The sequence below is a fragment of the Sorex araneus genome, chromosome X (genome assembly GCF_027595985.1).
Source record: "Sorex araneus isolate mSorAra2 chromosome X, mSorAra2.pri, whole genome shotgun sequence".
Taxonomy (NCBI): Eukaryota; Metazoa; Chordata; class Mammalia; order Eulipotyphla; family Soricidae; genus Sorex; species Sorex araneus.
In genome coordinates, this window is record NC_073313.1 from 211,112,647 (window position 1) to 211,140,312 (window position 27,666).

The 27,666-nt window shown below is 47.0% G+C and overlaps 1 protein-coding gene across 4 annotated transcripts in view; it reads right to left on the bottom strand.

The window, feature by feature from the left end:
* The window catches only part of NFE2L2 (NFE2 like bZIP transcription factor 2), a 31,658-nt gene extending 4,492 nt beyond the window's left edge, over nt 1-27,166 (bottom strand). Inside the window, exons 1-2 of one of the 4 annotated variants that reach the window (XM_055122752.1) lie at nt 26,958-27,166; nt 166-432 (exon numbers count right to left, since the gene is read on the bottom strand). In XM_055122752.1, coding sequence (XP_054978727.1) covers nt 166-432; nt 26,958-27,002 — 312 coding nt within the window. In that variant the 5' untranslated portion in view covers nt 27,003-27,166. Of the gene's footprint in view, nt 1-165; nt 433-17,539; nt 17,616-25,706; nt 25,860-26,957 lie in introns of those variants that run through there. The other 3 variants (XM_055122753.1, XM_055122755.1, XM_055122754.1) reach the window with 3 other exon arrangements.
* Between the last annotated feature and the right edge of the window lie 500 nt (nt 27,167-27,666).

Genomic DNA, 27,666 nt, shown 5'->3' on the forward strand with positions numbered 1-27,666 from the left:
CTGAGTGGTAAGTCAGGCACTGAATTCATCAGGAGGGTGAGGCTGGCAGGTTAACTGGGTAATATCATGAAAACATAATTAAAGGCAAAAAGCAGGGCCCTAAACATGGGTATTTTAACTCCTTACACCCTCGTCACCCACCTCTCCCAAGAACGAGTAAACTACCTGGGAGTAGTTGGCAGATCCACTGGTTTCTGGTGGGATGTGCTGGGCTGGCTCAATTGGGAGGAATTCTCCCGTTTCCTCATCTAACTGTAACTGAGCAAAAAAGGCTTTCTCTTGCTCCTTTTGCAGTTGTTCTTGTCTTTCCTTTTCAAGTTTTTTCTGTTTTTCCAGCTCATGCTCCTTCCGTCGCAGACTAAAGTCAAATACTTCTCGACTTACTCCAAGATCTATATCTTGCCTCCAAAGTATGTCAATCAAATCCATGTCCTATGATTAAAAGCAGGAAGAGGGGAAGAGACGACGGTTAAGAGAGTTTTAAACATAGTAGGTACCATGTAATTCACATCATGCCATTGTGGTGGCGGGGGCTGGGAAAATTACAAACAAAATCTGAATGAAAACATGGTTGCAATGTTCTGCAAAGGCATATTTAATCCCATTCAATGAATCTATTCATTAAAACAACAACAAACCTACAAATACAGTCATTCATTCTAGTCACTTATTAATTGGATAATTGATGACAGGCAGGATGATGGTAGAGTTCACTAAAGAGCAAAGTAACAAATGCTGCTGCTTTTTTCTTTTTTTTTGCTTTTTGGTCACACCTGGCAATGCACAGGGGTCACTCCTGGCTCTGCATTCAGGAATTGCCTCTGGTGGTACTCAGGGGACCATATGGGGCTAGAGAGAGAGTACAGCAGGTAAGGTGCTTGCCTTGCATGCATCCATCCTAGGTACCAATCTCCAGCATCCCATATAGTTCCCCCAGCCCATCAGGAATAATTCCTGAGTGGAGAGCAAGGAGTAACCTAGAGCATCACCAGGTGTGACCCAATATAATAAAAAAAAGGAAATCCCATACTTGTTTAATGAAATACAGAAATCAGGGCTGCAAAGAGAGCGCAGCAAGAAAAGTCAGCCTTGCACAGAGCTGATGCAAGTTTAACCCCTCACATCACTTCCAATCCCCAAAGCACCACCAGGAGTGCTCCCTGAGCACTGCCTGGTGTAACTCAAAAACCAGAAAAAGAAAACCAAAAATCCAACCCACCACTCCCATGCCACAGAAATCAAGACAGGCACTTCAACTAGTTTGTTATGAGAAATGGAGTAAGAAATATGGTTTGTAATTTTTTTTTCCCTAAGCTTGCTGAACACAGCAAATATCCAGTTTACAGGGTGTCAGGGTGAATTGGGGAGTTAAGCTGCAACCTGGTTGTAAATAGCCAGGTTGTTGTCGTAAACAGCACCGGTCTTTTTGATTTTGGGCCACATACCTGGTTGTGCTCTGGGGACTCTATGTGGTGCTGGATTCAAACATGCAAGGAAATGTCTCTACAGTCCCAGCACCATTGGGGGATCGGGGGAGAGGTGGCGGAGGCACTTCCGATGTTGTGTGGGGACCACACAGTGCAAGGGATCAAACTTGGAGCTTCTGCATGCAACATATGTGCTCCACCCCTTTGGGTTCTCTTTCACTTTGGGATTCCTTGATATTTCTTTAAAACATTTTTTTAATTGAATCCCTGTAAGATAGACCCTTACAAAGCTGTTCATGATTGGATTTCAGTCATACAGTATTCCACCCATCCCTCCAAGAGTGTACATTTCCCAGCACCACCAGTGTCCCCAGTCCCCTCCCATTACCCCCACACTCCACCTGCCTCTATAGCAGGAGCTTTTCTTCTCTCTCTCTCTCTCTCTCTCTCTCTCCCCCCCTCCCTTCCCTCCCTCTCCCTCCTTTTGGGCACTGTGGTTTGCAATACTGATACTGAAAGGTTATCGAGAAAATCCCCTTACCCTATTATTTTTTGCCACACTTGTCTCCGTGGCTCACATCAGTAAAGAAAAGTTCTGGTTAATAGGAATCTTGTGCCAAGGGGGTGAAGAAAGAGACTGTACTGTTTATCTGAGAGCTGGGAAAGCGGCCAGAGAGATCATTGTAGAATGGGTAGGGAGCATGTCTTGCACGCTGCTACCCCAGGTTTGATCCCTCGTCTCCCATCTTTCCAGGAACAATCCTGAGCTCAGAGCCAGGGATAACCCCTGTGCACACCCAAACCAAAAATAATTGTTTGAAAGAGTATTTCCCACTAGGTTTTAGTATTATTATTATTTTTTTTTACTTTTGAGGTCTGGCGATGCTCAGGGGTTACTCCTGTCTCTGCACTAAGGAATTAGTCCTGGCGGTGCTCAGGGGACAATATGGGATCCTAGGGATTGAACCCCAGGTTGGCTGCATGCAAGGCAAATGTCCTACCCACTGTGCTATCACTCTGGCCCCTCACACAGATAGGGTCTTTCCTGAGAAATAGGTAACTAACCTACAAAATTACAGCCCCAGGGAAACATGGAAGATAGTAAGGTATTTCTTCCCCCCTCCCCACACCTGTTTTTTGGGCTACACCTGGCGATGCTCAGGAATTGCTCTGAGCTGTGTGCTCAGAAATCAGTCCTGGGGCTGGAGAGATAGCACAGCGGGTAAGGCGTTTGCCTTGCACGCGGCCGACCCGGGTTCAATTCCCAGCATCCCATATGGTCCCCTGAGCACGGCCAGGGGTAATTCCTGAGTGCAGAGCCAGGAGTAACCCCTGTGCATCGCCAGGTGTGACCCAAAAAGCAAAAAAAAAAAAAAAAAAAAAAAAATCAGTCCTGGTGAGCCTGGGAGACCATATGGGATGCTGGGGATCAAACTCTGGCTGGCCTTTTTCAAGGCTAGGGGCATAATTCATTAACTATCTATCCAGCCCAGAGAAAAATTCTAATGGAATTTATCAATTATCAGTGGTAAAATCCCTTCATTGTGAGACTTGCAATGGAGACATTATTGGAGCCCGCTCAAGCAAATCGATGAGCAAAGGGATGACAGTGTTACAGTGATACAGTGAAAATCCCTTCAAGAATTGGTCAAATACCCTTAACTAGATGGGCTATGTTGCGTGAGGTCAGATGATTTAGCTACATGGTAAGTACAATGGATTCATCTTGACCTTAGTGTATGGACACTGGAGGCTCGAATGAGAAATGTAAAGTATATGCACAATATTATGCATGCTGACAAGAGGTGGGCCCTTATGTCTCTATATAAGTGAGCTCAAACTTCAGGTCAGTGGATAACATCTAAGGTGTGGTCATATACAATGACATTATAAAAAACTTTCCAACAAAGCTACGTGGTTCCTCTTTAGGGGAGGTCTGGAATGAACTAGTAAGGTATATCCAACATTGTGTTGGAAATAAAACGAAATGACTTTTGGTTTCTATACACATACACACACTTAACTGCGGCTTAGTTCCTGAAAGACTACCTACCCCTTAATGCACAGCTCCAAACCAGTTCAATTAAAGAGTAAATGCTATGCCAGAATCAGAGAGAGACACCTCCATAGACCCCTATCAACAAACAGGAAAAAGAAGATAGGAAGTGTCCTTTGGATCAGCTCTGAGCAACCAGTCCTCATCCTGTTCTTGTGATCTGATCTGAATCAGAGCTGAAGGGAGAGCAGTCCCTCCCACAGAGCTCTCGGTCACCACCAGGGCTGCCAGTAAAAAGTGCTTCAAGAGACCGCAGCTAAATGCTCCAGCATCTAATGAGATCACACTGGGAGCAAAATGGTTGTCCCAGGTGTTCAGAGGTGCTCTCTGGATTTTTAAGTTTCAGTTTATAATGTTCATTCCTGCTACAAGAGGCCTTTATCGGGGTTGGAGTGATAGCACAGCAGTAGAGCGTTTGCCTTGCACGCGGCCGACCCAGGTTCAATTCCTGGCATCCCATATCGTCCCCTGAGCACCGCCAGGGGTAATTCCTGAGTGCAGAGGCAGGAGTAACCCTGTGCATTTCCGGGTGTGACCCAAAAAGGAAAAAAAAAATGGCCTTTACAGAAAAAAGAAGTCGAGATTTAACTCCTGTGAATTCCTTAAATATAGGCATTTTGATCAAGTTTACAATTTGAACACGTGCATTTCTTGTCACATTTATGTAGACTTTCAGCAAGTTTCGGAAACCTTGTAGGAGAACCGATGTCTGAAGAAAACACTCTAAGCTTTATGCTGAACATGAGAAGCAGAACTTGGGTCACTCCAGACCCACTGAGAGACTGTACCGAGTGGGTGGGTGGGGAGCAGAGTTTCCAAGCTTTGGAGCCAGGGGCTGCCCAGCATGGGTTCGACAGGGGATCCATCGCCCCACAGAGCCAGCGCCCGCTGTTGGGGGAAAAGCAGACACAACACTTCTTTGTTTTGTTTCTGGGTCACACCCAGTAGCTCTCAGGCCTTCTGGCTCTGTGCTCAGGGATCACTCCTGGCAGTGCCAGGGATAGATGGGTAGGCAGCATGTAAGGCAAGCGCCCTATTCCTGTAATTTCTCTTCAGCCCCTCTTCACTTCTGCCTGGCAGTCTAAAACCCATAGGGAAAGGCACTGGTTTCATGCACTCTACAACCTTACCCGCTACCACAAGGAGGAAGAAATGTTCTTCATGCAAAATGCACAGAAGAGTTGAGGGACAGAGAGGCATGCAGGGGCTGGCATGTGCCCTGTTCTAGCAGTATCTACTTAAGCTTCATGGCGGGCGTCCTAAGGAAGGGCCATGCAAGCGCTGCTGAGAGCCTTCCTGGGCCACACACAGCTAGTGCCCCTGCATCTGACATCTGGAATTTTTGTGTTGTCCTTTAGTGATTCCTCGAGTGTGTTCCAAATTATGTCGTAAGCGTGGCTTAGAAAAAATAAGATGATTTAATAAGAACCAGAAATATTCAGCAATTCACACTGGTACCATCTGGCCTAATAGAAAAATTCATATTGAAAATGTATATATATAAAATATGATATATATAATTTACACAAACACACACACACACATATATATAACATAATTTGCCATCTGGATAATGTTACAAATTTTATGGGAAATCTGAAGTTGGTCTATTGGTTCACATCTCTTTAAAACAAACATCTCCACCCCTGGGTAAACAAAGAAGAAAGCCCTTGAACACTAAATCCAGATTCAACGTCTCCCAAAGTCCATTTTAGGGCATCAAACCAGCATTTAGCATGTTTAGATAATCCAAAAAATGAGAAAAGATAGATTATCACAGTCTCGGCCCTAAATCAGAAGTCCTATTAAAGGTCCTAAATTAAAGGTACTAAATTAAAGGTTTACTGAGGCTTTGGGAAAGTATTTAAAGTGAAAAATAAAAATGGTTTTCATTATATATTCAAAAGTGTGGAAGAAAACCCCTTCCCCCCCTTCTTCCTTTCCTCCTCCATCCTGTTTTGTTCTGAGAATGGCAGGAAGGTCGTGGTAGGTTTTTCTTCTAAAAATAAATTTCACCAATTGGTAAGAAAACAAACAAACAAACAAAACAACACTGCACAGATCATGAACTATGTAGAAGAGAAAATGAAAATTGGGGCTGAGAGAGCATAAATCTCCTTTATTCACAAGGCTGTACTTTGGCATCACATACCAAACTGGTGTATTTGTGTAAGTACACTGGGTTATACTTCAGAAATATTCATCTAGAGGCAGAGAGCTCGAAAGCTCAATGGGTGAGTGTATGCTCTGCCAGGGTTCAAGTCCTGGCACTGCATGGTCATTGCCAGAAGTGACCCCTTAAACTTCGAGTGGGTGGCTCCTAAGTATCTCTGAGTGTCACCTCCCAAAACCGCCAGAAATATCTACTTATGGATTTACTTCTCTTTGCCTTTGCTACCATAGCTTTATTACAAGAGATACAAAGTAATGCCAATGGTTAATTCAGGAAGAATCTACAGGAGGCTGGTGATTCTCTTTGATCTCTCACCACAAAGAGATTCGTCTTTGTGGTCTGCCCACATTTGAATACTTTTGGGCCTAGTGGACTGATTTGCTAACTCTTGAATATATTGAGATAATAACAGTGAATGCAGGTGATTAAAAAAAAATCTAGAAACTGGGGCCGGAGAGATAGTACAGTGGGTAAAATGCTTGCCTTGCACATGGCCAGACTGAGTTTGATCCTCAGCGCCCCATATGCCCTGTGAGGAGTGATCAGCCATGAGCACAACTGGGCGTCCTCAAAACATGAAGAATGACAAAAAGTTAAGAGATGAAAGGGATCTCACAGCCATGCAGGCCAAGTAAAAAGGTTGTTGGGGTAATTTTTGTGTAACCAGAGTTCCATTTTAAAAAGTAACTGACGAGGGGGGTGGAGTTGGGGGGGAGTGTACAGTAGGTAGGATGCTTGCCTTGCACACAGTGGCACCCAATACGGCCCCCTGAGACTACGAGGTATGATCCCTGAACCTGGTTTAAGCAGGTGTCCCTGACTCCAAAAAAAAAGTAACCGGCCCAGTGACCAGTTCTATATGTCAAACATAAATTTTTAGTAGGTCGTAATAGTTAACACAAATCCAAGTTTCCTTCTAGAGAAATTAATACTAAGAATTATTTTCCAATGTTCGACAACTAGTGAACTAGTGACTTTATAAAGGCATAAAAATTCTCAAACACACATAAAAAGAGAAATTATTTGATAATTTAAACCACTGGATGACAAACTGGCTCTATTTCTGGTGGCAGAACCACCTTCCCACCCTCTAGCCTGCCTTTTTTTGTGGTACAGGGATACAGCCCCAGGCTCTATGCTTTCATCTTTCAACTCAAAAGTGGTCCCGTTTCCTCACAGTCTGGCATGTTATTATGTACAGACATTTCCTGGGCTGCTTCCTGTTCACAAACAACTTTTTCAGCAATGACTCAATCTAAGAAATATGATCCAGCTGGTTTACTGGAACCCTCACCCATTATGCCTGCCTGTAAATGGCAGAGCATGATGCAAAGCTAGAGTAAAATTGGAAAGTGACAAGAAGGGGAACTTGGACTAGTTCTTTTCTCAAGATACCCATGTATCTGACCACAAAGAAATCAGAAAGGACAGCCAATTTCCAAAATAGCCAATTTCCAAAAGACCCCACCTGCTACAGAAAGTGCACCAGGATCCATCTCTCCATCTCTCCCCCCAAGTTTCACCCATACAGAGTTATTTGGTGGTTTACATCTGAGCAGAGTGCTGCCGGTAGGCCTTATGATCATGCCAGGATCATCTTGTCTTGGTTGAGACACTGCACTGGTTTGATACGCAAACCATAGGATGTTTCTTTTTTAGGAGTGAGGGGGTGGTAGGAGAGGGCACACCCGATGATGCTCAGGGATTACTCCTAGCTCTGCACTCAGGAATTACTCCAGGCTGTGTTCAGTGGACCATATGGGGAGCCAGGGACAGAACCCGGGTTGGCTGCATGCAAGGCAAGTGCCCACTCGCTGCACTATTGCTCCAGCCCCAGAATATGTTCCTATACTCTCTTCTTCACTCTGAACAACACCGCCACCACCACCACCACCACTCACATACACAACAATAACAACAACAATACACACACACCCTCCTTCAGGAACAGTTGTCACCTAATGTACCTGCCAGGAACCGAGTGTGGTGCTTGCTCCGAAGGCTGCCTTGCAGTCAGCCTGCCTGCTTGCCGGGGTCCCCTCCCATGTCCTCTGTGAGGGCTGGCAGCGAGAGCTCAGGCAGGCTGAAGCTGCAGGGGCTCTGTAGAGCCACTTCTCAACACCCCATAACAGTTATTCTCTATAATGTTCACTTGCTCTCTTTGGGTCCTGTATTCATAACAAGATACTACTTACTGCAGGTTAAGTCTTATTTCCGGATGCAACTGCCATCAATTAGCTTAAAAAGCAAAGCAAAGAAACGGTGGTCAGAGAGCTCAGCAGGCTGTGCACAGGCTTCGGATGTGGGAGGCCTGAGTTTCACAAGCACGGAGTCTGAAACAGCCCCTCCCCTCCAGGACTGCTGGCTGTGACCCTCAACACCAAAGAAAGTCTGGGGGAGTCACCTGGGCTAGCCCAAGACCTGTGTGTGCATGCATGTGGTGGGGATGACGCGAAGAAACATGTGATTACACACTGCAATAAAGAAACTGGAAACACTCAGCACACGGCCGCCATGACCCCCTGCCTGTCTCTCTCTGTCGCTGCTGTCATGCTGGTGATCGCATGCACGCAGGGCTACGGGGAAACATATGTTGGCTTCAGCTGAGAAGCTCGTACAGAGTTTGCGTGTGCTGTCTGCCAGGGGCTCACACTTCTAGCTGTGGTGCCAGGCAGGGGGACCACAGAAATCAGAGCAGCCAGTGGCTCACTCATAGTCTCACGCCTGCAAACACTTAAGCCACTGAGCCCCTCTCCCCCAAACTGCAGGTTCCAGAAAATTCTTTTTTTTGAGTATGAAAGAAGCTTCTAATGGCTACAAGGCCATCTTAGCCGCACCATGTTCGTCATACTAAAGGCAGTGGTCAAGGTCAACAAGATGATCATCCCTGCCATGCCAAGTGGTTTACAAACCACTTCAATGCAAATGCACCAGGCATACACCAGCAGTGCTCAGGGGCCAGGTGCCATGACAAGTGGTGGCATCTGCACAGAAATCAAGAAATCCACACACACACCACCCTGACTCTAGATATAGCCGTCTCCGTAACGGGGCTAGCCTGGATTCCCAAGGCAGAACCAAGCACCAGGAAGGCCGATGAGGAGAGGACACTGACGAAGGCATGAGCATCCATGGGGTTTCCTCCTCTTCTCTCTGGGCTCAGCCTCCTGCACCCGAACTCTCTCATGCCCCGCCCTTCTCTCAGGGAGGATTCTGGGCTATATCACTCCCCTCAGAGTCACCAATGCTATGACCGAGCCACAAGACCTGCCTGACCCCTTCCACTGCTCAGACAGGGAACTGGGTCTGTGGGGTGGAATGACTCGCCCCAAGATCCAAGGTCAGTAAGCTCAACAAGTTCCCTGTGTCTCCTTCTAATTTTACCCTTCTTACCAAATCATTAACAGAGGAAAGCAGATTCTATTCTTGCTTCCCGTTTAACTTTGTGCCCTCTCCCTTCTCCCTCCCCCACGCTGAAGATGGAAATCATGGCCCACACGTGACACATCCCCGATCTTCACTCTGATCCACTTACTTACTTCGGCTGCCGCTTGGTAGCCCGCACGTGCCTACCGCTTCTGTGGCAGCTGGTGGTTGCCAAGCAGGGGCAGCTGACTGGAGTCTCCGCAGGTGATGGCTCCCCTCTCCTTTAGAGATGAGCCCATGCAGGCTTCGGGGCCTGAGAAACCTGCCCTACATCGCAGGCCTGCAATCAGCAGGCAAGACTCCAGCTTGGCACAGGTCTGAGCCTGATAGGCGCGTGTCACCCTGTGGTGTCCCTTCCAGGCACACAGACACAGGACAAGGTCTGCGAGTGCTCCAGTCACAGAGCCCTGTCCCAGGCAGGCCCTAAAGACTTGGAATTTGTCCTCATGACACCCCTGTCCTGCCTGCTACCTGCCCTGGACAGATCAGGGAGACAGAAGCACACAGGCAGATTATCTCCGTCAGGCCTCCCCAAAAGCCAGTACCCACACCTAGACTGTCTGGTTTCTCGGGTCTACTTTTAAATTTTTTTTTTATATGATGTCACAAGTTCCAGGGAGGCATCATGAGAAATCAATGGCTGGGTGCAGACCACATCAACCTTACCGCTAAAAATCATTTGGCGGTCTGTTTTAACTGTAAACTTCTTTAGAACAGGAGAATGTATTTTTATTTATTTATTTATTTGTTTATTGGTTTTGTTTTTTGCTTTTCTGGGTCATACCTGGTAATACACCTGGCTCTGCACTCAGGAATCATCCTTGGCAGTACCCAGGGGATGCTGGGAATTGAACCCGGGTCAGCTGCATGCAAGGCAAACATCTATCCGCTGTGCTATTGCTCCAGCCCAGAATGTATTTTTAAATAGGTAAGACATGTGTGTGTTTCACAAAAAGTAAAAAGCTGCAATTTCTTAGTTGATTTCCCTCCAGGAAACTACTGGAATCAAACCCAGTGTGTTTTCTTAATAAGATAATCCCACCAAATACACATATGGACACATGCATGGTCGCATATAATCATAATGTTCCACTACTTCCCCCTCCCTAGTATATTTTATTTATTTTAATTTTTCCCTAATATAATTTAATGATGGTCCTCTCCCAGAGAATAGAAACATCCCATTATTCATAATGGATGAGAAGTATTTCATAATAAATATATATTCTATTATTTATTAATACAATTATTTTATTTAATTATTGTGGGGACTGAATCTACTGCTAACAGGTGAAGAATAGAAATAATGACGCAGTCACGCTAGTTCTGGGTTCTGTTTCCTAATTTCCCCTTCCCTTCACTGCTATTACAATTGGACACAATGGTCTGTATGTGTGGCTGGCACCAGGGTCGGGACACATAGTCTCATGCTTGAGAAGTGGGCACTTTTGTCACTGACTACCCATCCGGGTCTCTCTTTTGGATATTTATCCAAAACAGGAAAACACTGATATGAAGAGAGATAGATGCTTCTTTACACAGCATTATTTACAACAGCCAGGATTTGGAGATGACCAAAGTGGCCATTGATGAATGGATAAAGATGTGGGACAGACACACAATGGCAAACGATTCAGCTACAGAGAAAGGCACAGTCGTCATTCAAGACATGGACTAGATTGTGTTTTGTGAAATACATACATGTCTTACCTATTTCAAATTACATTCTCCTGTTCTAAAGAAGTTTACAGCTAAGTTCAGACCAGGTGGACTAGATTATGACAGGTGAAATAAAACAGTAAGACAAACACCATAATTACATTCATATATGGAAGATAAAGGATAAAAATAAAGAAAATAAAAACAAATTCCTAATGAAAGAACAAAATGGTTACCCAGGGAGAAAGGGAAGGAGGTGTGAAGGTTGAGCTGTGACAAGGGACAGAAACTTGTCATTTGTCTGACTGTGCTTAGAGATCATCCTGGCACTTTCCTGGGGACCATATGTGGTGCTGGGGATCCAATCGGGATCACCTAGGTGTAAGGTCTTATTCGTTGTACTATCTCTCTGCTGACCTTCCTTTCACCATCCGTTAACAATAAAATTAAGGCTACAGAAGAGAATTAGCATTACATACAACAGTCCGACAGACTATCAGTTGGCCAGCAAAGAGGTTGCTTTTTTGTTTTTTGAAATCATAGTTCTAACTATCAAGTCAAATAAACTGGATTGGCACCTCTGGACGGGCAGAACATTTGCTGGAGTAAGGCAACAGGCCATGCGCACAGAGATAAGATAGGCTGGGCAAGGTCTCACTAGGTAAAACAATCAAGCATGACAGGCAAAACCAGTGATCTCAGACCATCTCACCAAGGTAAACTTCAAAGGGAAATGCCCTCTTTCTAGGGATGTCTTTGCCAAGAAGAGGTGTTTTTTTTTTTTTTTTGACCATTAAATTACATTTAGACTTACAATGACACACAAATGACTAACAGCTGACTGTGATCTTGGAGACCACCATCTAAACCCCAGGTTTGTAAATGAGATCCTGGGGTCCAGAGATGTAATGTGGATAACTGGCCCTAAATCTTATCTGATTGAGCAGAGCAGAGCCGCGTGTGTGTGTGTGTGTGTGTGTGTGTGTGTGTGTGTGTGTGTGTGTGTGTGTGTGTGTGTGTGTGTGTGTGTTTGGGGGAAGGAGGGGGCAATCTGGTCAACCTAACTCAGATTTCAAACAAGGCTTTGTTTACTATTGCAGTTTCTAACTTTCAAAATTTCATGGAACATTAGGAATTAATCTGAAAATAAAATTTTCCAAAACTATAGTAAAGCGTCCAATCCTGCAGTCCTATGAAACTTTGTTATAAGGAAGAACCTACCGGTGGCTGATCTTTTCTCCCCCCTCCCCCCACCCAGTTCCAAGTTCTATTGTGATTTTCTAATGACCACTGTGAGGACTGAAGCCAGGGAGAGCGCTCACTGGGCTGAAGTGCATGCCCGGGCAAGCAGGAGGCCCTGAGAGTGATAGCACTAGCGGGCCTGACCAGCATCTCTGGGCTGGAGCACCCAAACTACACTGGCAGGTCAAGTGCAGTGGCACTGCGCACTGCCTCCAAATACACCAGCACTAAAGGAGTCCCAGTTGTAAGTGTTGTTAGGCAGATCACTTCCACCAAGATCCAAAGAGGGCTAAAATAAATGTGTACACTTGAGGACCCCAAAGTATGGGGTCAGGCCACATGGCAACAAGTGCATATCCGAACCTGATGGCGCCATCTGCAGGCTCACTGAATCCCAGGGTGACTGAGAACACGTTGGACACCTGCTCGGGGAATGCAAGCCCGTGGTGGCACTGGTCTTGGAGGACAGCAGGCAGCTGGGGTTACAACGTGAGCCACTCACTCCTCAGTTGCTCTGCAGAGACCAGCAAGGCACAAGCATTGGTTCAGAATGAAATGACAAAGTCACCGTAGCACAGCCTCGACACTGGTGCTGGGTCATGGTCCCCATGCCACACCATTGCTGTGACACTGGCCATGGTCAACTGGAGAACTGGGAGAAAGAAGCCGCGTCCCCAAGAACAGGGATTCACCCAGAGTTTGGCAATCACGGTTCAACTTCTTTCAGATGCAAACATTTGAAAATGTACAGTGCCTGCTGTAACCAGGAGCAATTTCAGACCTCTTGGGAAATAATTGACTGGTATTGCAGTGTCCCATTTCATTCTTTTAAAAATCAGTTCGAGAATCTTTTCCTTCATGCAAATCTTTCCAATGATCCCACTAACTACACATTAGGACAGGGTTTACAGGGGCTACCTGGTGAGCTTTCACATTAGAATTCTCGCTCTCCGCAACTTTGAGACAAAGAAGCATGGGAAAAAAGTAGTTTTTTGGGGTCAGGGTGGGAGGGAAGGTTACAACCAGCAATGCTCAGGGGTTATTCCAGGCCCTACACTTGGAAATTACTCCTGGCGGTGCTCAGGGGGGTCATATGGGATGCCAGGGATCGGCAGCATGATAAGGCAAATGTCTTATCAGCTGTACTATAACTCGGACCCCAGAAAGCTAAGTACTTTTGCCTAAAGGCCCCACCTAGTGAATGATAGCGAAACCCAGCCCAGGCATGTAGCAGAGAGACACTTACATGGCAAGCATGGACTCTGACTTCAGAAGAACTCAGGCCTCTTCCACACAGTGTGTGCAAGGACCATGGTGGCATCTGAATGCCCTTGTCACCCAACTTCACTGTGCTCCTGGGAGGGAAAGGCCTATGGAAAGATAGCCAGTAGAGAGCTTGCTTCGAATTAGTCAACCTAGGTTGACAGGTGTTGCCCCCAAAATTTCACACACCCCCCACTGGAAAAAAAACAAAACCAAGAGAAAGAGGAGCTCTCACAATGAGGTATTAATAGATTCAACTCCTGTTGCACTGATCGAGCCAACACCAAAAGCACCCCAATTTTTAGTCTTTAGAGTAGAATCACTATATGAAAGAGAAAGTGAGGCTGTAACTTCTGTTTCAGACATCACCATGCGGGACCCGAAGACTAGTAAAGACCAAGTGCCAGCTCTGTTCTCTCCCTTGGGGGCTTCAGTTTTCTTTCCCTTCACTGCCTTGCTTTTTTTTTTTTTTTTTTTTGGCTTTTTGGGCCACACCTGGCAATGCACAGGGGTTACTCCTGGCTCATGCACCCAGGAATTAACTCCTGGCAGTGCTCAGGGGACCATATGGAATGCTGGGAATCGAACCCGGGTCGGCCACGTGCAAGGCTCCAGCCCCTGCCTTGCTCTTTTGAGGGGGTAAAGATGATGGGTCGTAACACCAAGAGTATTTTGTAGGTGCCACTCCTGCCAGCGCCTGAGCCCAGCAGGATCACAGAGGACACAGCCACTGTGTTGTCGCCCTCCTTGGGAGCACTTACACTCTCCAAATTCTTTTTGTTTATCATTTGCCTGTGGAAACGTGCCTCATTTCTGACCCAGCAACGCAAACTTGGAGTTTCTGTCACAGAAGGGCAAGGAGATGGCTTCTCTGTCATAAAGCCAGGGACCTTGACACACAGGCTAGAGGGGGATCCCCATGGAAGGCTGCGCATGGGTCAGGCCTCTGCTGTCCCGGGCACCCAGTAACAGCCCTGCAGTGGACTCTTTCTGACTCCACATACCCAGGCCTCAGGCTGGTGCCATGGGTGGGAGAAGTCTACAGCAGGGCAGGTTCACGGCAAGGGGCACCAAAGGGCAGGGCAGGGCTCTGTGTTCTAGGAGTCACACAGTGGGAATGCATAGAGGGGTCCTTCTTTTTTCCTGTGTGTGTGTGGGGGGGGACTTTTTTCAAGCCAGCTAGAGATACCTCAGAGACCCAAACATTCAAACATTCCATAATTATGTGTAAAACCACATAATTATGATATGAATCCCAGCCATCACATGTGAAATCTATTAAGCATCATTTTACATTTTGTCTGATTTGGTTCAATGACATTTAAATGCTGAAACAGAGGCATGGCCCATTATGAAACCAATAAGTCACTCCTCTTCCTTCCTGGGGTGGGCAGAAGATCTGCAGGGTGGGTGGTGCATCTCTAAGTCAGCCCAACCCTGGGCAGGGCCACAGAGACAGCAGCAGCGGGTCTGCAGGGTGAGAGAGATGCCCACCCCTGCTTTGGGCACCCGGCTATGGGAGGCAGGAAAGGGTGCCATGGTCTGAAAGCAGTCAGTAAGGGACCTTAGAGAAGGGCAGTGAGAGAGAAACTTGCAGGACTGGTAAGCTTTGTGAAGAAAACAACATGTTCGGGGACGCAAACAGCCCTTATGGCTAGGGGGTCCTCTCCCCTCCCCTGTGGCATGAGTATGCTGGCCAGGACCTCTGAGCCTAGATGGCTTCATGATGGGACCAGGAGAAGGGGAAAGTTGAATTTTCTCTACCAAAGACAGCTTTATAGACTTGGCAAAACAGCAGTGGGCACCACAGAGGAAGGGGATGGGGAGGAAGTGGGGAAAGATCTTTCTGGAGACAGGTGCCATGAGTCTTTCTGGGTCATTCCTGGCAAGGCTGAGGTTGCTCCTGGCTCTGCACTCGGGAATTACTCCTGGCGGTGCTTGGGGGACCATACGGGATGCTGGGCATTAAACCCGGGTTGGCCACGTACAAAGCAAATGCCCTAGCGACTGTGCCATAGCTCTGGCCCAGTATCATGAGTCTGACACCGATTTGGAGGTGTTAACCTGTACTTCCTGAAATTCTGTAATATGGCAAACTGGTGAATTATCGATAAATCAACAAAAAAAGGGAAAAACAAAAGAAAACTTTATTTGCAGAGTAAGAGGTTAAAAACTTCCTGCAAGGCTCAGGAAGGTAGACTTGAGTCAGAGTGACAGAGCCTTAGTATTAGGGCTGATGCTCAGTTCAGTCCCTCCCAGCCACAACCTCCCTGCTTCCAACCTGTCCATCTTCCTACTTGCTGGGCTTAGTAACAACTTCCTGTCCACACCCAGCTCACCTGTCAGTCCTTCATATCATCTCCTGTGATTTCCAGATGCCCTGTGTTTCAAACACCACCAGGGGCACTGAAGGTCTTTGATAAGACAGCCCCTGTCACCAACCTGTATCCTTCCAACTGAAGCTTGAGCCAAACGGTCATACCAGCATAAAAGGGTCTCCTTAAAACACAGCCTCTGCCAGGAGGCTCTTTCCAAGCACCCCAGCTGCAAGTGACCTCTTGCCCTCTGCACTGTCAGGAAGCTGTTATGGACCACAGGGTGGGCTTGGACCTAAATGCAAAGTTCCTGGAGGAAGTACTGGACTCACTCTCATAGGTATTGAGCAGCTGCTACTAAATAAGCCCCAGGCATCAGGTTTGACATCAGAGTTATGAAATGAAAAAAAAAAATACAGTTCTTGCCCTAGGGAAATCACACTTTAAGCCAGAGTTAGAGAAGGAAGGCAACTTGTACCAATAACAACATGAAACTTGCCCTCCAAACCTGGTGTACAAAGAACAAAAGGACAGATTAATTAGGAGGGGCAATTTGCAAAGCAAATATCCTTCTTATTTGCTATGTTATCTTGAATGATTACAATAAATTCATGCCCTAAAAATTCTTTAGGTATACAAAGAGCTAATAAATATTTGTGGAATGAACAAGTGTGTGGTTAGGCTCAGAATTCAGTATTTTCATGAGTTATCTGGGGTTCAAGAGTTCTAATTACCCAAGAAAGAAAGATATTGTGCTTTATATCACTTATGACCCAACTACTAGTCATAGATTCCTAACTATGAAACGTTTTCATCAGCTTTATTCACGTCAACAATACTTCAAATGATTCTTGGGGGTACACTATTAAAAGAAACATTAAGAATGATACATGTGGGTCAGAAAGATAATATCGGGGATAAAGCACTTGCCTTGCATACAGCAAACCAGGTTCGATCCCCAGCATCCCACATCGTCCCCTCAGTACCACCAAGAGTAATTCCTAAGTGCAGAGCTAGGAGTAACCCCTGAGCACTGCTGGATTTGGCCCAAAAACCAAAAAAGGAAAAATAAAGCATATACTCCAATCCTTAGATCCACCTTCCTAACCCCTAAATAATAATTTTCTTAGAAAATACAAGTTACTTTCCTCAGGCTGATGGTCAGAAAAGGGACAAGAAAGTGAGCAAACTCATTCTTATCCCATGTTCTGCACAGTTTTTCCTAAAGCATCTATCTTACTACCATGCTATGTCAACTTCTTCCGCTACGGCGAGCTCCTCTTACTCTTATGTCAGCACTCAGACTTCTTCAAGTGTCTAGTACAAAGGGCAGTGAAGACCTAGAGAGACATAGCCCAAAACTTTAAAATTCATCCCGACTGTTTTAAAACATTGATTTTTTTTTTCTTTTTGGGTCACAATGGATGATGCTCAGGGGTTACTCTTGGCTCTGCACTCAGAAGTTTTTCCTGGTGGTGCTCGGGGGACCATATGGGATGTCGGGGATCGAACCCAGGTCAGCCACATTGAAGGCAAATGTCCTACCTGCTGGACTATCACTCCGGCCCCTCACATTGATCTTTTCAGCCCCAGATCCTTGTAGCAATGTTCTAGAGACCCGGCAAATAACAGCAGTTTCAGTTCTCCTGTCCAGCTGAACTGGACATTCTCCTGGACTAAAGGGGAGAGAACTGGTCCCTTGGGTTTCTAGAGCTTTCTTCATGTTCTCCAGTTGCTCTCTCTTAACTCACTTTCAGTTTAGAGCAGATGTGAGGAGGCTGCCATTTGGGGTGACTGTGGCCCTCTCCGCAAAGAACAAGCAAGCAATATCCTGAGATTGCCGGAGATTGAGTAATATCCTGGCTTCAACTCCTCTGTGGAAATGAAAACAGCATGGTGGCTGCCTCCGTGATCAGCACCACTGCCCAGGAGGGTTTGGAACTGGGTGAGCTGGGATGCGGGGATGGGGCCCAAATACCTGCTAGCTCCACTCCAAAGAGAAGCCGAGCCCAGGGGCCGGCATGGCCCCCACCCTTTTGATAAACACCAGGAGTCGAAACCGTTGGAATGTCCTTTGTAGCCTGTGGTCATTAGGAAAGAAAGAGGGTAGGGAAGTAAGCAAGGGAGGACAGGAGTTACTAGACACTCAAAATTCCTGTCCTGCCATGGACAGTAGCATGTCCCAGAGAGATGGTGTTCTCTCTCTGAATTATTTCATCTGTAAAAATGGAGACAAGGGCCTTTGCCACTAGAGAGTCATTACTGCATCTAGCAGACACGTGCTGGGGCAACTGCAGGACCAGCAAAGGAATATTCAGGAAACGTGAATGCTTCCCCTCTATCCTTTCCCACACAAAAAAAAATCAGATGTCTGTATTTGGATGCCCCCAAAGAACAAGAAGCTGTTTCTCTTTATACTCCTTGAGTTGGTTATGAAGGACAAATTGTTCCCCCAGGCTCCAACATTATTTTCTCTACACAGACGCACACACACACACACACACACACACACACATGATCACAGAAGCTTTGCAGCACAACTGTCCTGCTCTCAAATGAACTTGGGAAACCTGTAGTCCAGGATAAAAGTCACGTACCCCAGAACCCCAGGCTTCTGAGAGTTGTGCAGGCACACAGGAAGGGAGATGAACAAGGGTCTCGCTAGAAACTAGTTGTTTTCTACCTATCTCATGCTGGGGAGAAAGGTCTTGATCTTTCCAATGAGAAAAAAAAAAAAAACTAGCCCAACTCCTCTAAGGATGCTTTTGCCCCTCTGTCCCTGAAGCCCCAGGCGGAAGGCACTTTCCCAGAACAGAAAGTTTTGTGAGCTCCCCACCCACCCCCAGCCCCTGTTCAGGACCTAGAGGCCCTAATCCTTCAGTCACACCAAGAACACCCAGTCAGGATCAATCCCGCGCTGGCATCACAGGGGCACCAAATATAAGAGGTAACCTAAGAGGTAACAAAATGAACTAACCATGAGAATCTTTAGGAAATTGGGAGCTCCTCCATCTGCGTCCTAAAAGTTCTATTATTCCTAAGGCTGCATGATTATCCAATTTCCCAAAGGTCACACATGTGCTCTTGGTTAACTAGAGGGGATATTAGTCAAATGTTCCTGGAAGCCAAAGTAGCCACCTCATCTCACCCCCCCATAAACAGGGATGCTGTAGGAGAATGTAGAATTGCCATGGAGCTCACCGTTAAGACATAGGTGACACGTGTCCAGTGGCACTGTGCTACTTGAGAGTCCAAACAAAGATGCAACTCAGAGACAAGAGCAACGACTTAGATGGCAAAGAAGACCCCCATCCTGACAGTGGTGGGAGGTCCCAGATGCTGGTGGCGGTGAAGGTGCAGCAATGGTGTCCAACAAAACTATAACTCTTAACACTTTTGTAGAGATGTGACCTTAATACAATAATCAAACTTACACTAATCAAATTTAAAAAGGCAGTGGCTTCCGGGCCTGGAACTGGTCAGGTGACTGCATTAGTCATCTGTCCGTGACATCCAGATCCCTGCCCATCCTGTTCCTGCTCTTGCCAACTGACTTCCAACTACATTCCACTAGGGATTTGGGGCGGGGGCACTCCCTCTGGCCCTTAAGCCCCAAGGTGGAAGGAGCTTCCCCTGGCAGCTCATCTCTGGGATGTCTGGTGTGCTTCTCAGCCATTTCCATCACCCACATAATCCATTTCCTTTGCAGATGCCCTCTGTTTGAAAAAGTGTAGTTTCTGGTTTCCTAAGTGGATCTCTGGGCTCTTTCTTCAAAGATAATGTATGCACTATCTTCAAAAGGTAATATACAGAAAACTGGCACTGGCAAATGCTTCTCTTTTCTCATACTGAGAATATATGAGCACATCTAAGCGTGACAGATTTCAAAGATGCCCCCCAAAAGAATTCTGGGTCAATCTGAGACTCCCCTCAGTGTCTCAAAAGGTGGCATCTCTCCAGAGTTTATTAGAAGGAAAAGATGCAGTTCCCCCCACCCCCCGCCATTACCCTCTAAACTCTTATATTCTAGACACCCCTCTTCCCCCAAGTGAAAAGTTACCTGAAATCTCCCTTCTTGTTGTCTCCATTTTTACTTTCAAATCACAGCCCTAAGGATTCCCCTAAATATGTGGCCTGGTAAAGAAGTTTCGGGAAGGGATGAAACTGTGTGGAGAAGAACAAACTTAAACTTCATAGGATTGTTCTTGTTTCCGTTCTAGGTCTTTAATGTGCAGAGGGAGAACAAATGAGCAAAGGGGAAGGTAAGAGATCGGTATGGGTAGACCAACCCGAGTCCCAAATTACAGGATGATAAAGTAATTTAGTTATGACCCAAGGAGAACGGTCAAAATCAAACCTCTTTAAAATATAGCCATTTTCCCCCATTCCAAATAAAAATGGTAGTTTTTATTTCAGTACTAGTGGAGCGGGCTGGGGGTATGGATTAGACTAAATTCACGGTTCTTCAATCCTCTTTAGAAACAGCAGCTCTGGCACTGCAAACCACACCAAGGAAAAGTACAGGTTCTTACTTTCCCAGCCCAGAAGTTGCATAATCCTACCGCATGTGCTTGTGAAAAGGAACAAAACACCACCACCGCCTCCTCTATTTGGTCCCCAAGGAATCGAACAGGTGGGGTTTTGTATTCCAGAGTGATACTTGAACTTGGCGCTGAGGCAAGGCACCTAAGGATGGCTAGGCCAAGGTGGGTACCAACCCACGCCACCCAGGCCACATTCCTCAGAGAAGCGGAAGGACATTCAATGGAAAAACATGCATTAAGACGTATGGCATAGAGGCTGGATGTTAATACAAATCCCTCTGGTTCTTTATGTTAATATATACATGATTTAGTTCAGACATCAAAGGAATGAAAGGACAGGACATTATCTCCTAAGTCTTAACGCACAGGAGGGAATGTTTAAAAGAATTTCAAATTACTGATGACTGAGTTTCCCTTGGAGTGAGGTAAGGGCAGCACTGGAGGTGGGTCACTTCAGCCCCTTCCAAGAGGTTGTGGTTGTCAGACTCTGCCCAGTCCCTCGGTGCTATGTGCACCCTGCCTGTCAAGTGGAGCTAAACAGCCTCAGTAGACCCTGAACCCACACTCATATCTCTCAAGTGGGACTGCTGCTCACCACAGGTTAACATATGTGCATGCACACCTTGAAACATAATTCAGAACACACACACACACACACACACACACACACACACACACACACACGCAAATGATTCAGAAGCTAGTCTCAGTAAACCAGAAAGCCGTTCAGGTAATTATAAATAGTAGCGACTGGTCAGGATATATCAGGATGTATTGTGGAGGACTTTGCCTTTATCAGGCAGGTAGAGGGGACTATAAAAAATTGAATTTTTAAAAACTGCAACTGCATTGGAGCTTTCAGATTTGGTTTAACTTTTATGTTCTTTTATGTTTCCTTTTTTTGAGAAAGATGCTGTGGCAGAAGAACAAACACAGAGCTCCCAGATTGTGGCAGGCCTGAGCTGGCCTCTGGTTCTCTGCCCCCTTCCTGACTAGCTGTCCTTACTGTCTCTGCGCATGCATGTGTGTGTGTGTGTGTGTGTGTGTGTGTGTATCTTTCATAACAAAACTCAAAACTCTTCCCAAACTCTAAAGGACTAAAGTGCTCATTACAGCAACAAAATTTCTAACATTTACCAGGTACCTTAAAAGACAGGGCCCAGAGGCCCAGAACAATTGCATCCCCAGCACCCCAAATGCTCCCCTGAGCACCTCCACGAGTAATTACTGAGCACAGAGCCAAGGGTTAAGGTTAGAGCACTGTCGGATGTGGCCCCAAAACAAAAGAGACAGCTCCCAGATTCTAAAGGCTGTGAAGGTCATTGATCAAATATAAATATACTTCTCTGTTCATAAATTTTCCTAATGCCTTCTCACTGGTACCATGCACCAAGCTAGGTACTCTCGGGCACTAGTTCTCCAAGTCAAATTCCAGTGCACACTGAATCTCTCAGAAGCTTGAAAAAAAGACACGTATGCCAGGGACAGACCCTGAGACTGATTCTAGTACACAGCCAAGCACACTATGGAACATAAGTGTAGGGTACACACAAAAGCACTCGAAGTGGAAGCAACCCAAATGTTCATCAACTGACAATACCCCCCTCCCCCCCCGTTCCCCCCCCCCCCCCGCACATGGTCTCCTAGCACCACCAGGAGTGATGCCTGAGGACAGAAGCAGGAGTAGACCCAGAGCAACTTTGGGGTGGCCCAAATAACAAATAAATTTTAAAAATAAGATGTATATGTTTCTATCACAAAGAAATAAAATTTGTTAATAAAAATCTCTGTCCTCTGCTCCTCTCGGAGAGCCCAGCAAGCTACCGAGAGTATCTCGCCTGCACAGTAGAGCCTGGCAAGCTACTCATTGTGTATTTGATATGCCAAAAACAGTAACAAGTCTCACGATGGAGACATTACTGGTGCCCTTGAGCAAATCCATGAGCAAAGGGATGACAGTGATACAGTGACAGTGAAAAAGCTCTGAAGTTTGGATATATGTTACAATATGACCAAACCTCATAAACAGTAGTAGTATGTGGAGTGACAGAACCCAGTCACACTAAACCACAGATCAGTCTATACAAAATTCCCTGAGTTGACAACTCCATAAAAATAGAAAATTGAGGAGAAGCTGCCAGGGCTAAATTAATTGCCTGAGGGGATATCGGGAGAGACAGCTATGGGTATGGGTTATCTTTTGGGGGCAATGCAAATGTCCTAAAATTGATTATGTTGATGATTATAAAACCCTGTATTATATTAAGTCATTGAACTGCTAATTCAAAATGAACAGACTGTATGGAGTCTGAAAGGAATAGAAGTTTTTTTTGGGGGGGGGTTATACCCCAAGATGCTCAGGAGTTACTCCTGGCAGTGCTTGGATGCTTGGGGGACCATGTGGGATTTTAGGGATTGAACCTTAGTCAGTCATGTGCAAGGCAAACACGTTACAAGAAGGAAGGAAAGAAAGAAAGAAAGAAAGAAAGAAAGAAAGAAAGAAAGAAAGAAAGAAAGAAAGAAAGAAAGAAAGAAAGAAAGAAAGAAAGAAAGAAGGAAGGAAGGAAGGAAGGAAGGAAGGAAGGAAGGAAAAAAAAAGAATCAGAGGAGGCAACTTCCAAAGCCAAAGTATATTTCTTTCCTTGCTTCATTTCTTCACTTTGAAAAGGCAATGGAGTTCAGATCTGCCACCCACTACCTATACTATAGGCGCCAGAGTCTTGATTTGCAGGCTTATAATGAATGACCGTATAGCGCTATGCCAAGGAATCATTTTATAATCTTTCAGAATATATTCTGCCTTGAACCTGGTTTACGCTGGTGTCTCCCACTCTTCATTGTTTCTATATATCTTTACCACCACCAAGCTTATTCTTCACACTCCTTCAAAAATAAGAGTCAACAGAACAGGAGAATGTACTCACAAGGCAAACAACGATGAACAAATACTCCAGTAGCTAAGAGATTTAATTAAGAAAAAGAAAAAACAATCCCTGAAAAATCATTATCTTCAAGCTAAGTTATTTCTGGACGCTGGTAAAACCCTGGGAACTTTGAAAGTCCAGCCTCTTCAAATTACCTCCCGCCTCCAACTCTCCCCCAACCCCAACCTTTTAAATAACTTCACTGACACATGAGGTTTACTCTTCTTATTTAAGAAGATGAATATTCCTGGTGCAAACAGTCAGGGAATTTCTAAGTAAGCAGAAAGGTGCTGAATTTAATCTTTTTCATTTCTATCTAAGAGGGAGATAGAGTCCAGGTATCTGGACTGGAGCGATAGCACAGCGGATAGGGCGTCTGCCTTGCATGCGGACGACCCAGGTTTGATTCCTCCCTCCCTCTCGGAGAGCCCGGCAAGCCTTGCAAATCTCCCTGTGGCATATCCATGTGCCAAAAACAGTAACAACTCTCACAATGGAGACATTTGCTGGAGCAAATTGATGAACAAAGGGAGGACAGTGCTACAGTGTATTTCTATCTGTCTTTCCCCCAGGTTTTTTTCCCACCTGCTCAAAGCTGAAGGAGTCCTGGGAGTGGTGGGTGAGCCTTAGATTAACAGCTTGCACTCACCTTCCTCCCTCTCAATAGCTAGGTCACATTTGGCTCCATTTTCTCACCTGGAAACTAGAGAGAACAGTATTTCCCACAGGGTTACTGTGAAATTATGCATGTGAAGCAATTATTGCACTACCTGGCACATAAGGAAGAGCTCCATAAACTGAACTGTTATCACAGTAGTGCCAGATAAAGGAAAAAACAGAGGATGTTGGGTCTGGTGAGATAATACAGGATTATAGCACTTGCCTTGCACATGGTCAGCTGGGTTCAAACCCCAGCACTGCATAAGGACCCCTGAGAACCACCAGGAATGATCCCTGAGCACAGAGCCAGGAGTAAGCTCTGAGCATCACTGGGTGTAGGCCCCAAACAAAACAAAATAAAAGTAAAAAGAATGTAATATTGATGCAAAGCCCCCTTCACAGGTGTTCAGCCAGTGCAGAGAAAATTGGAGGGGGCAGGGGGGAGAGGGCACAGGGGGGGAAGTTCTTCTAATCCTCAGAGGGTTCCTCTACTCTTGCAACTCCCATAAGTATAGTTCAAATTGACCAAAAACCCAAATAAAAATAATTTGGCTTTCAAAAAAAAAATAATAATTTGGCTTTCAACTCTCTTTAGTAATCCCCCAAACAGGGATACTTTTCCCTAGCATTATTTACAAGTTAACAAGTTACAAAGTTAACAAGAAAGAAATCCCCAAATGTCCCAAGTTATTTTTAAGACTAGAGTTTTGTATTTGTCCTTCCTTATGCTGCTTTCCACAATCTCTCAATTTCTCACATATCTAAAAAGCCATATACCCATCTTAACTTAACATCCATTCAGGAGATGGGAGGTGAGAGCTATTTTTCGTTTAAAGACAATCTTATCAGTCTAGTCCAAAACCAACTTCATCACTCATACGCCGAAGTCCTTTATCTTTCCAGGACACCTCTGAGAAGAATAGACAGTTCTATCCACCTAATGGGCTTAGATTCTGAGTGTCTTCTTCCTGCCTGCCCACTTCATCAACACTCTTTTGAAGACAAGGTGGAAAACTGGACCCCTGTACCACCTTACCTCTACCTTTCCACAAAAGGTCACAATTCGCCTTTGCCTCTCAGTTAAAACTTTTTAAACAGCAATAATCTCTCATGGACCATAGTTATAGATATGAAGGCAAGTCTATATATTTTACTTCATTTTCTTTGTCTTTAAAATGATGTCTGATGACAAAGGCAGAAAAGCAATTATCCTATCAAACATAACCGACAATATATATCGAGAGAAAACGGTAAATACCTAACCTATATGCATATACTTTACAAGCGAAATGTTAAATGATACAATAAGAAAAATATTTAAATACTGGAGGGCTCTAGGATATAATTCCTGAATTCAGAAAAAATATGAAACCTGTTGTTCACATGGCATATGCTTCAGTCATAATCACTACACAGATTATTCTCAAGCAACAACTAAATCAAAAAGCACAATTTATTCCTTCATACTATTAGGGACTGGGGGTACAACCCTAACTATCAGGAGGGTAAAGTTCGTGCCAAATGCCTTAAAGGGGGAAGCAAAATTAATATATTTCCAATTACTTAATGCTCTTGGCACTCTAGGAGCAATCTAAAATTTGATGTTAAAGACAATGCTCGAATTTACTACTCCTATTGCTCATTTTCTTGAAACAAGTATTTTTCCTAAAAGAATCCTAATTACAATACCTACAGACATATATGTATATATGCTTCTTTATAAAAGACCCTACAAAGTACAAAGAGAAACTTCAATTTTGAAATAATTTACAGAACTCATCAGCAAAGCACTTGTATTACAAGTGTCCCACCTCTTGCCCTTGCAAAAGCAGCAAAATGCTAAAAAGTTATATATATATACACACACACAAACACACACACACACACACATATATATATATACACACATACATCGGGGCAGATACTCCAATAGAAAATTACCCGGGAGAAATAATATTGAGAAGTCAAGATAAATAACAGCCTAGGCCAAATTCTAATCTACACTCGCAACTCTTACCCTTGACAGCACAGAACAGAATATCCTGCCTTACACATTTTGGAACTGCAATTCTGAAACCCTGAATCCAAAGACAAAGCCGCCTTGGGGAAAATAACAATTGCGCAACCGATCCACAGCTCCAACTTGTCCCTTGGCCCCGACGCGGCAAGGTTTGCACGCTATAAAGCAGGAAAGGGCCCGCCGAGGGCAGCCGCGACGGCCAACCGGCCCCAGTCTCCTGGACACTGCCACCGGCGCACGCGACGCGTGCCGGCCGGGGACACTTCTCGGGGAAGGGCAAATGGGGGCGCGGTGGACTCCGAGCGGGATTCAGCTGCTGCCAGCTGCACTGGTGGGGAAGAGTAGTGAGGGCCGACCCCGGGTCTCCCCGGAGCCGAAGCTTTACAAAGTGCAAGACCAAGTGCGCTGCACCCGTCCGGGCCGCCGCACGTCGGGGGATCGGAGGGCGCGGGCTTAAGCGGTCACCCCCAGCCCCTTCCCCGTCCCCGATCGGGACCCTCTGCTTTCTCGCCCAACTGCCCGAGAGACTCCAGCGCGCCCAGACCGGGCGCCTGTCAGAGCAGTGCCTTTAGACGTAAGCCTCGCGGGGTGAGCGTGGCTCCCGGGGCCCGGGGTTCGAGGGGCGTCCCCGGGCCCTGTCCCGGAGGAGACCTCAGCTCCCCCAAGAGCGGCCCCGTGACTAGGCACATTTTTTTGCCGGCTCCGAGGCGGGGGAGCCGCGCAACCCCGGAAGGGCCGGGCCCGCGCCAGCTCAGACCGCCAGCGTCCGCCCCCCTCCTGCCCATCCGCCTCTGCGGCCGCCAGAACTCGGGGGACCGGTCGCGGGCTCCCGCGCCCGACTCCGGTGCCGCGATCAGAGCCGCCCCATTCGCCCGCGGTGCCGCGATCCGAGGCCTCCAGCCTCCCGGGGTGGCCACCCTGGGGGACGGCAAGCGCTGGGTCGCGGGGGGCGGGGGGAGCCACCGGCCGCAACTCCACTTCCCTCCCCCCACTAGGGCCCCTGGGGTCGCGGCGGCTCCCGCTCCCCGCCCCGCGCAGGCGCAGCGGCTCCAGCGTGCGGCCCCCGCGCCCCCGGCTCTCGGGTCACCGACGTAAGGCGTCCGCCCCCCCACCGGGTGCGGTGTCCCCCCCGCGAGCCGCGGCGCCCCGCGCCCGTGCATGCAGGCGGAGAGTGTGTATGTGTGTGCGTATGTGTATGTGTGTGTAGGGGGAGGGTGAGAAGGGGTGTTCCCCGGGCCAGAACAGCACCTGCTGGGACGGCAGTCCCGGCGGCGGCAGCTCCAAGTCCATCATGCTGAATCGGGGTGAGGGGCAGCCCGTGCTCTAGGCTTCCCCGACGGCTACCCCGTCCCGGCGGCCGAGGCGCGGCGCGGACAGGGTGGCACGGGCGGCGGCGGCGGCGGCGGCGGCGACTCCTCCGAGTCCCGGAGCACTGTCGTCTCCGCGGTCAGGCCCCAGTTCCCGTCCCAGCCCCGCTCCGCCTCCCGCCCCGAGGGCGGGGCGACAGTGCGGGCCCTTCCTACCCCGCGGGGCCGAGCGGGCCGAGCTCCCGAAAATCCCCCACCCCCGCGGGGCTGACGCCAGGAGCTCGGGGTGGCGAGGCGGGCGCGGCCGGCGGGCGGGGGTCCTGGCGGGGGTGAGGTGCGGCCGGACCCGGAGGCCTGCACCCGGGGGGCCCCACCTCCCCCAACACCCCCCGAAAGCATCCCTCGCCGCCAGCATGATTAAGAGGAGTTTGCGGAAGGTCACTGGGGTGCGGGTGTCCTCAAACAGTTCAAACAGTTGAAACCACACGCCCCGCGATCAGGCGAAGGCCGGTATCAGACTGCGCCTCCCCGATTCGGACTTGCAGGAACCTTGCCCCGTTTTTATCTCGACCCGCCGCCCCAGAGTGGCGCCGAGCCCTGTGAGTTGGGGAGGGTGGTGGTTCGCGGCTTGGACCCTGACCGCGCAGTGG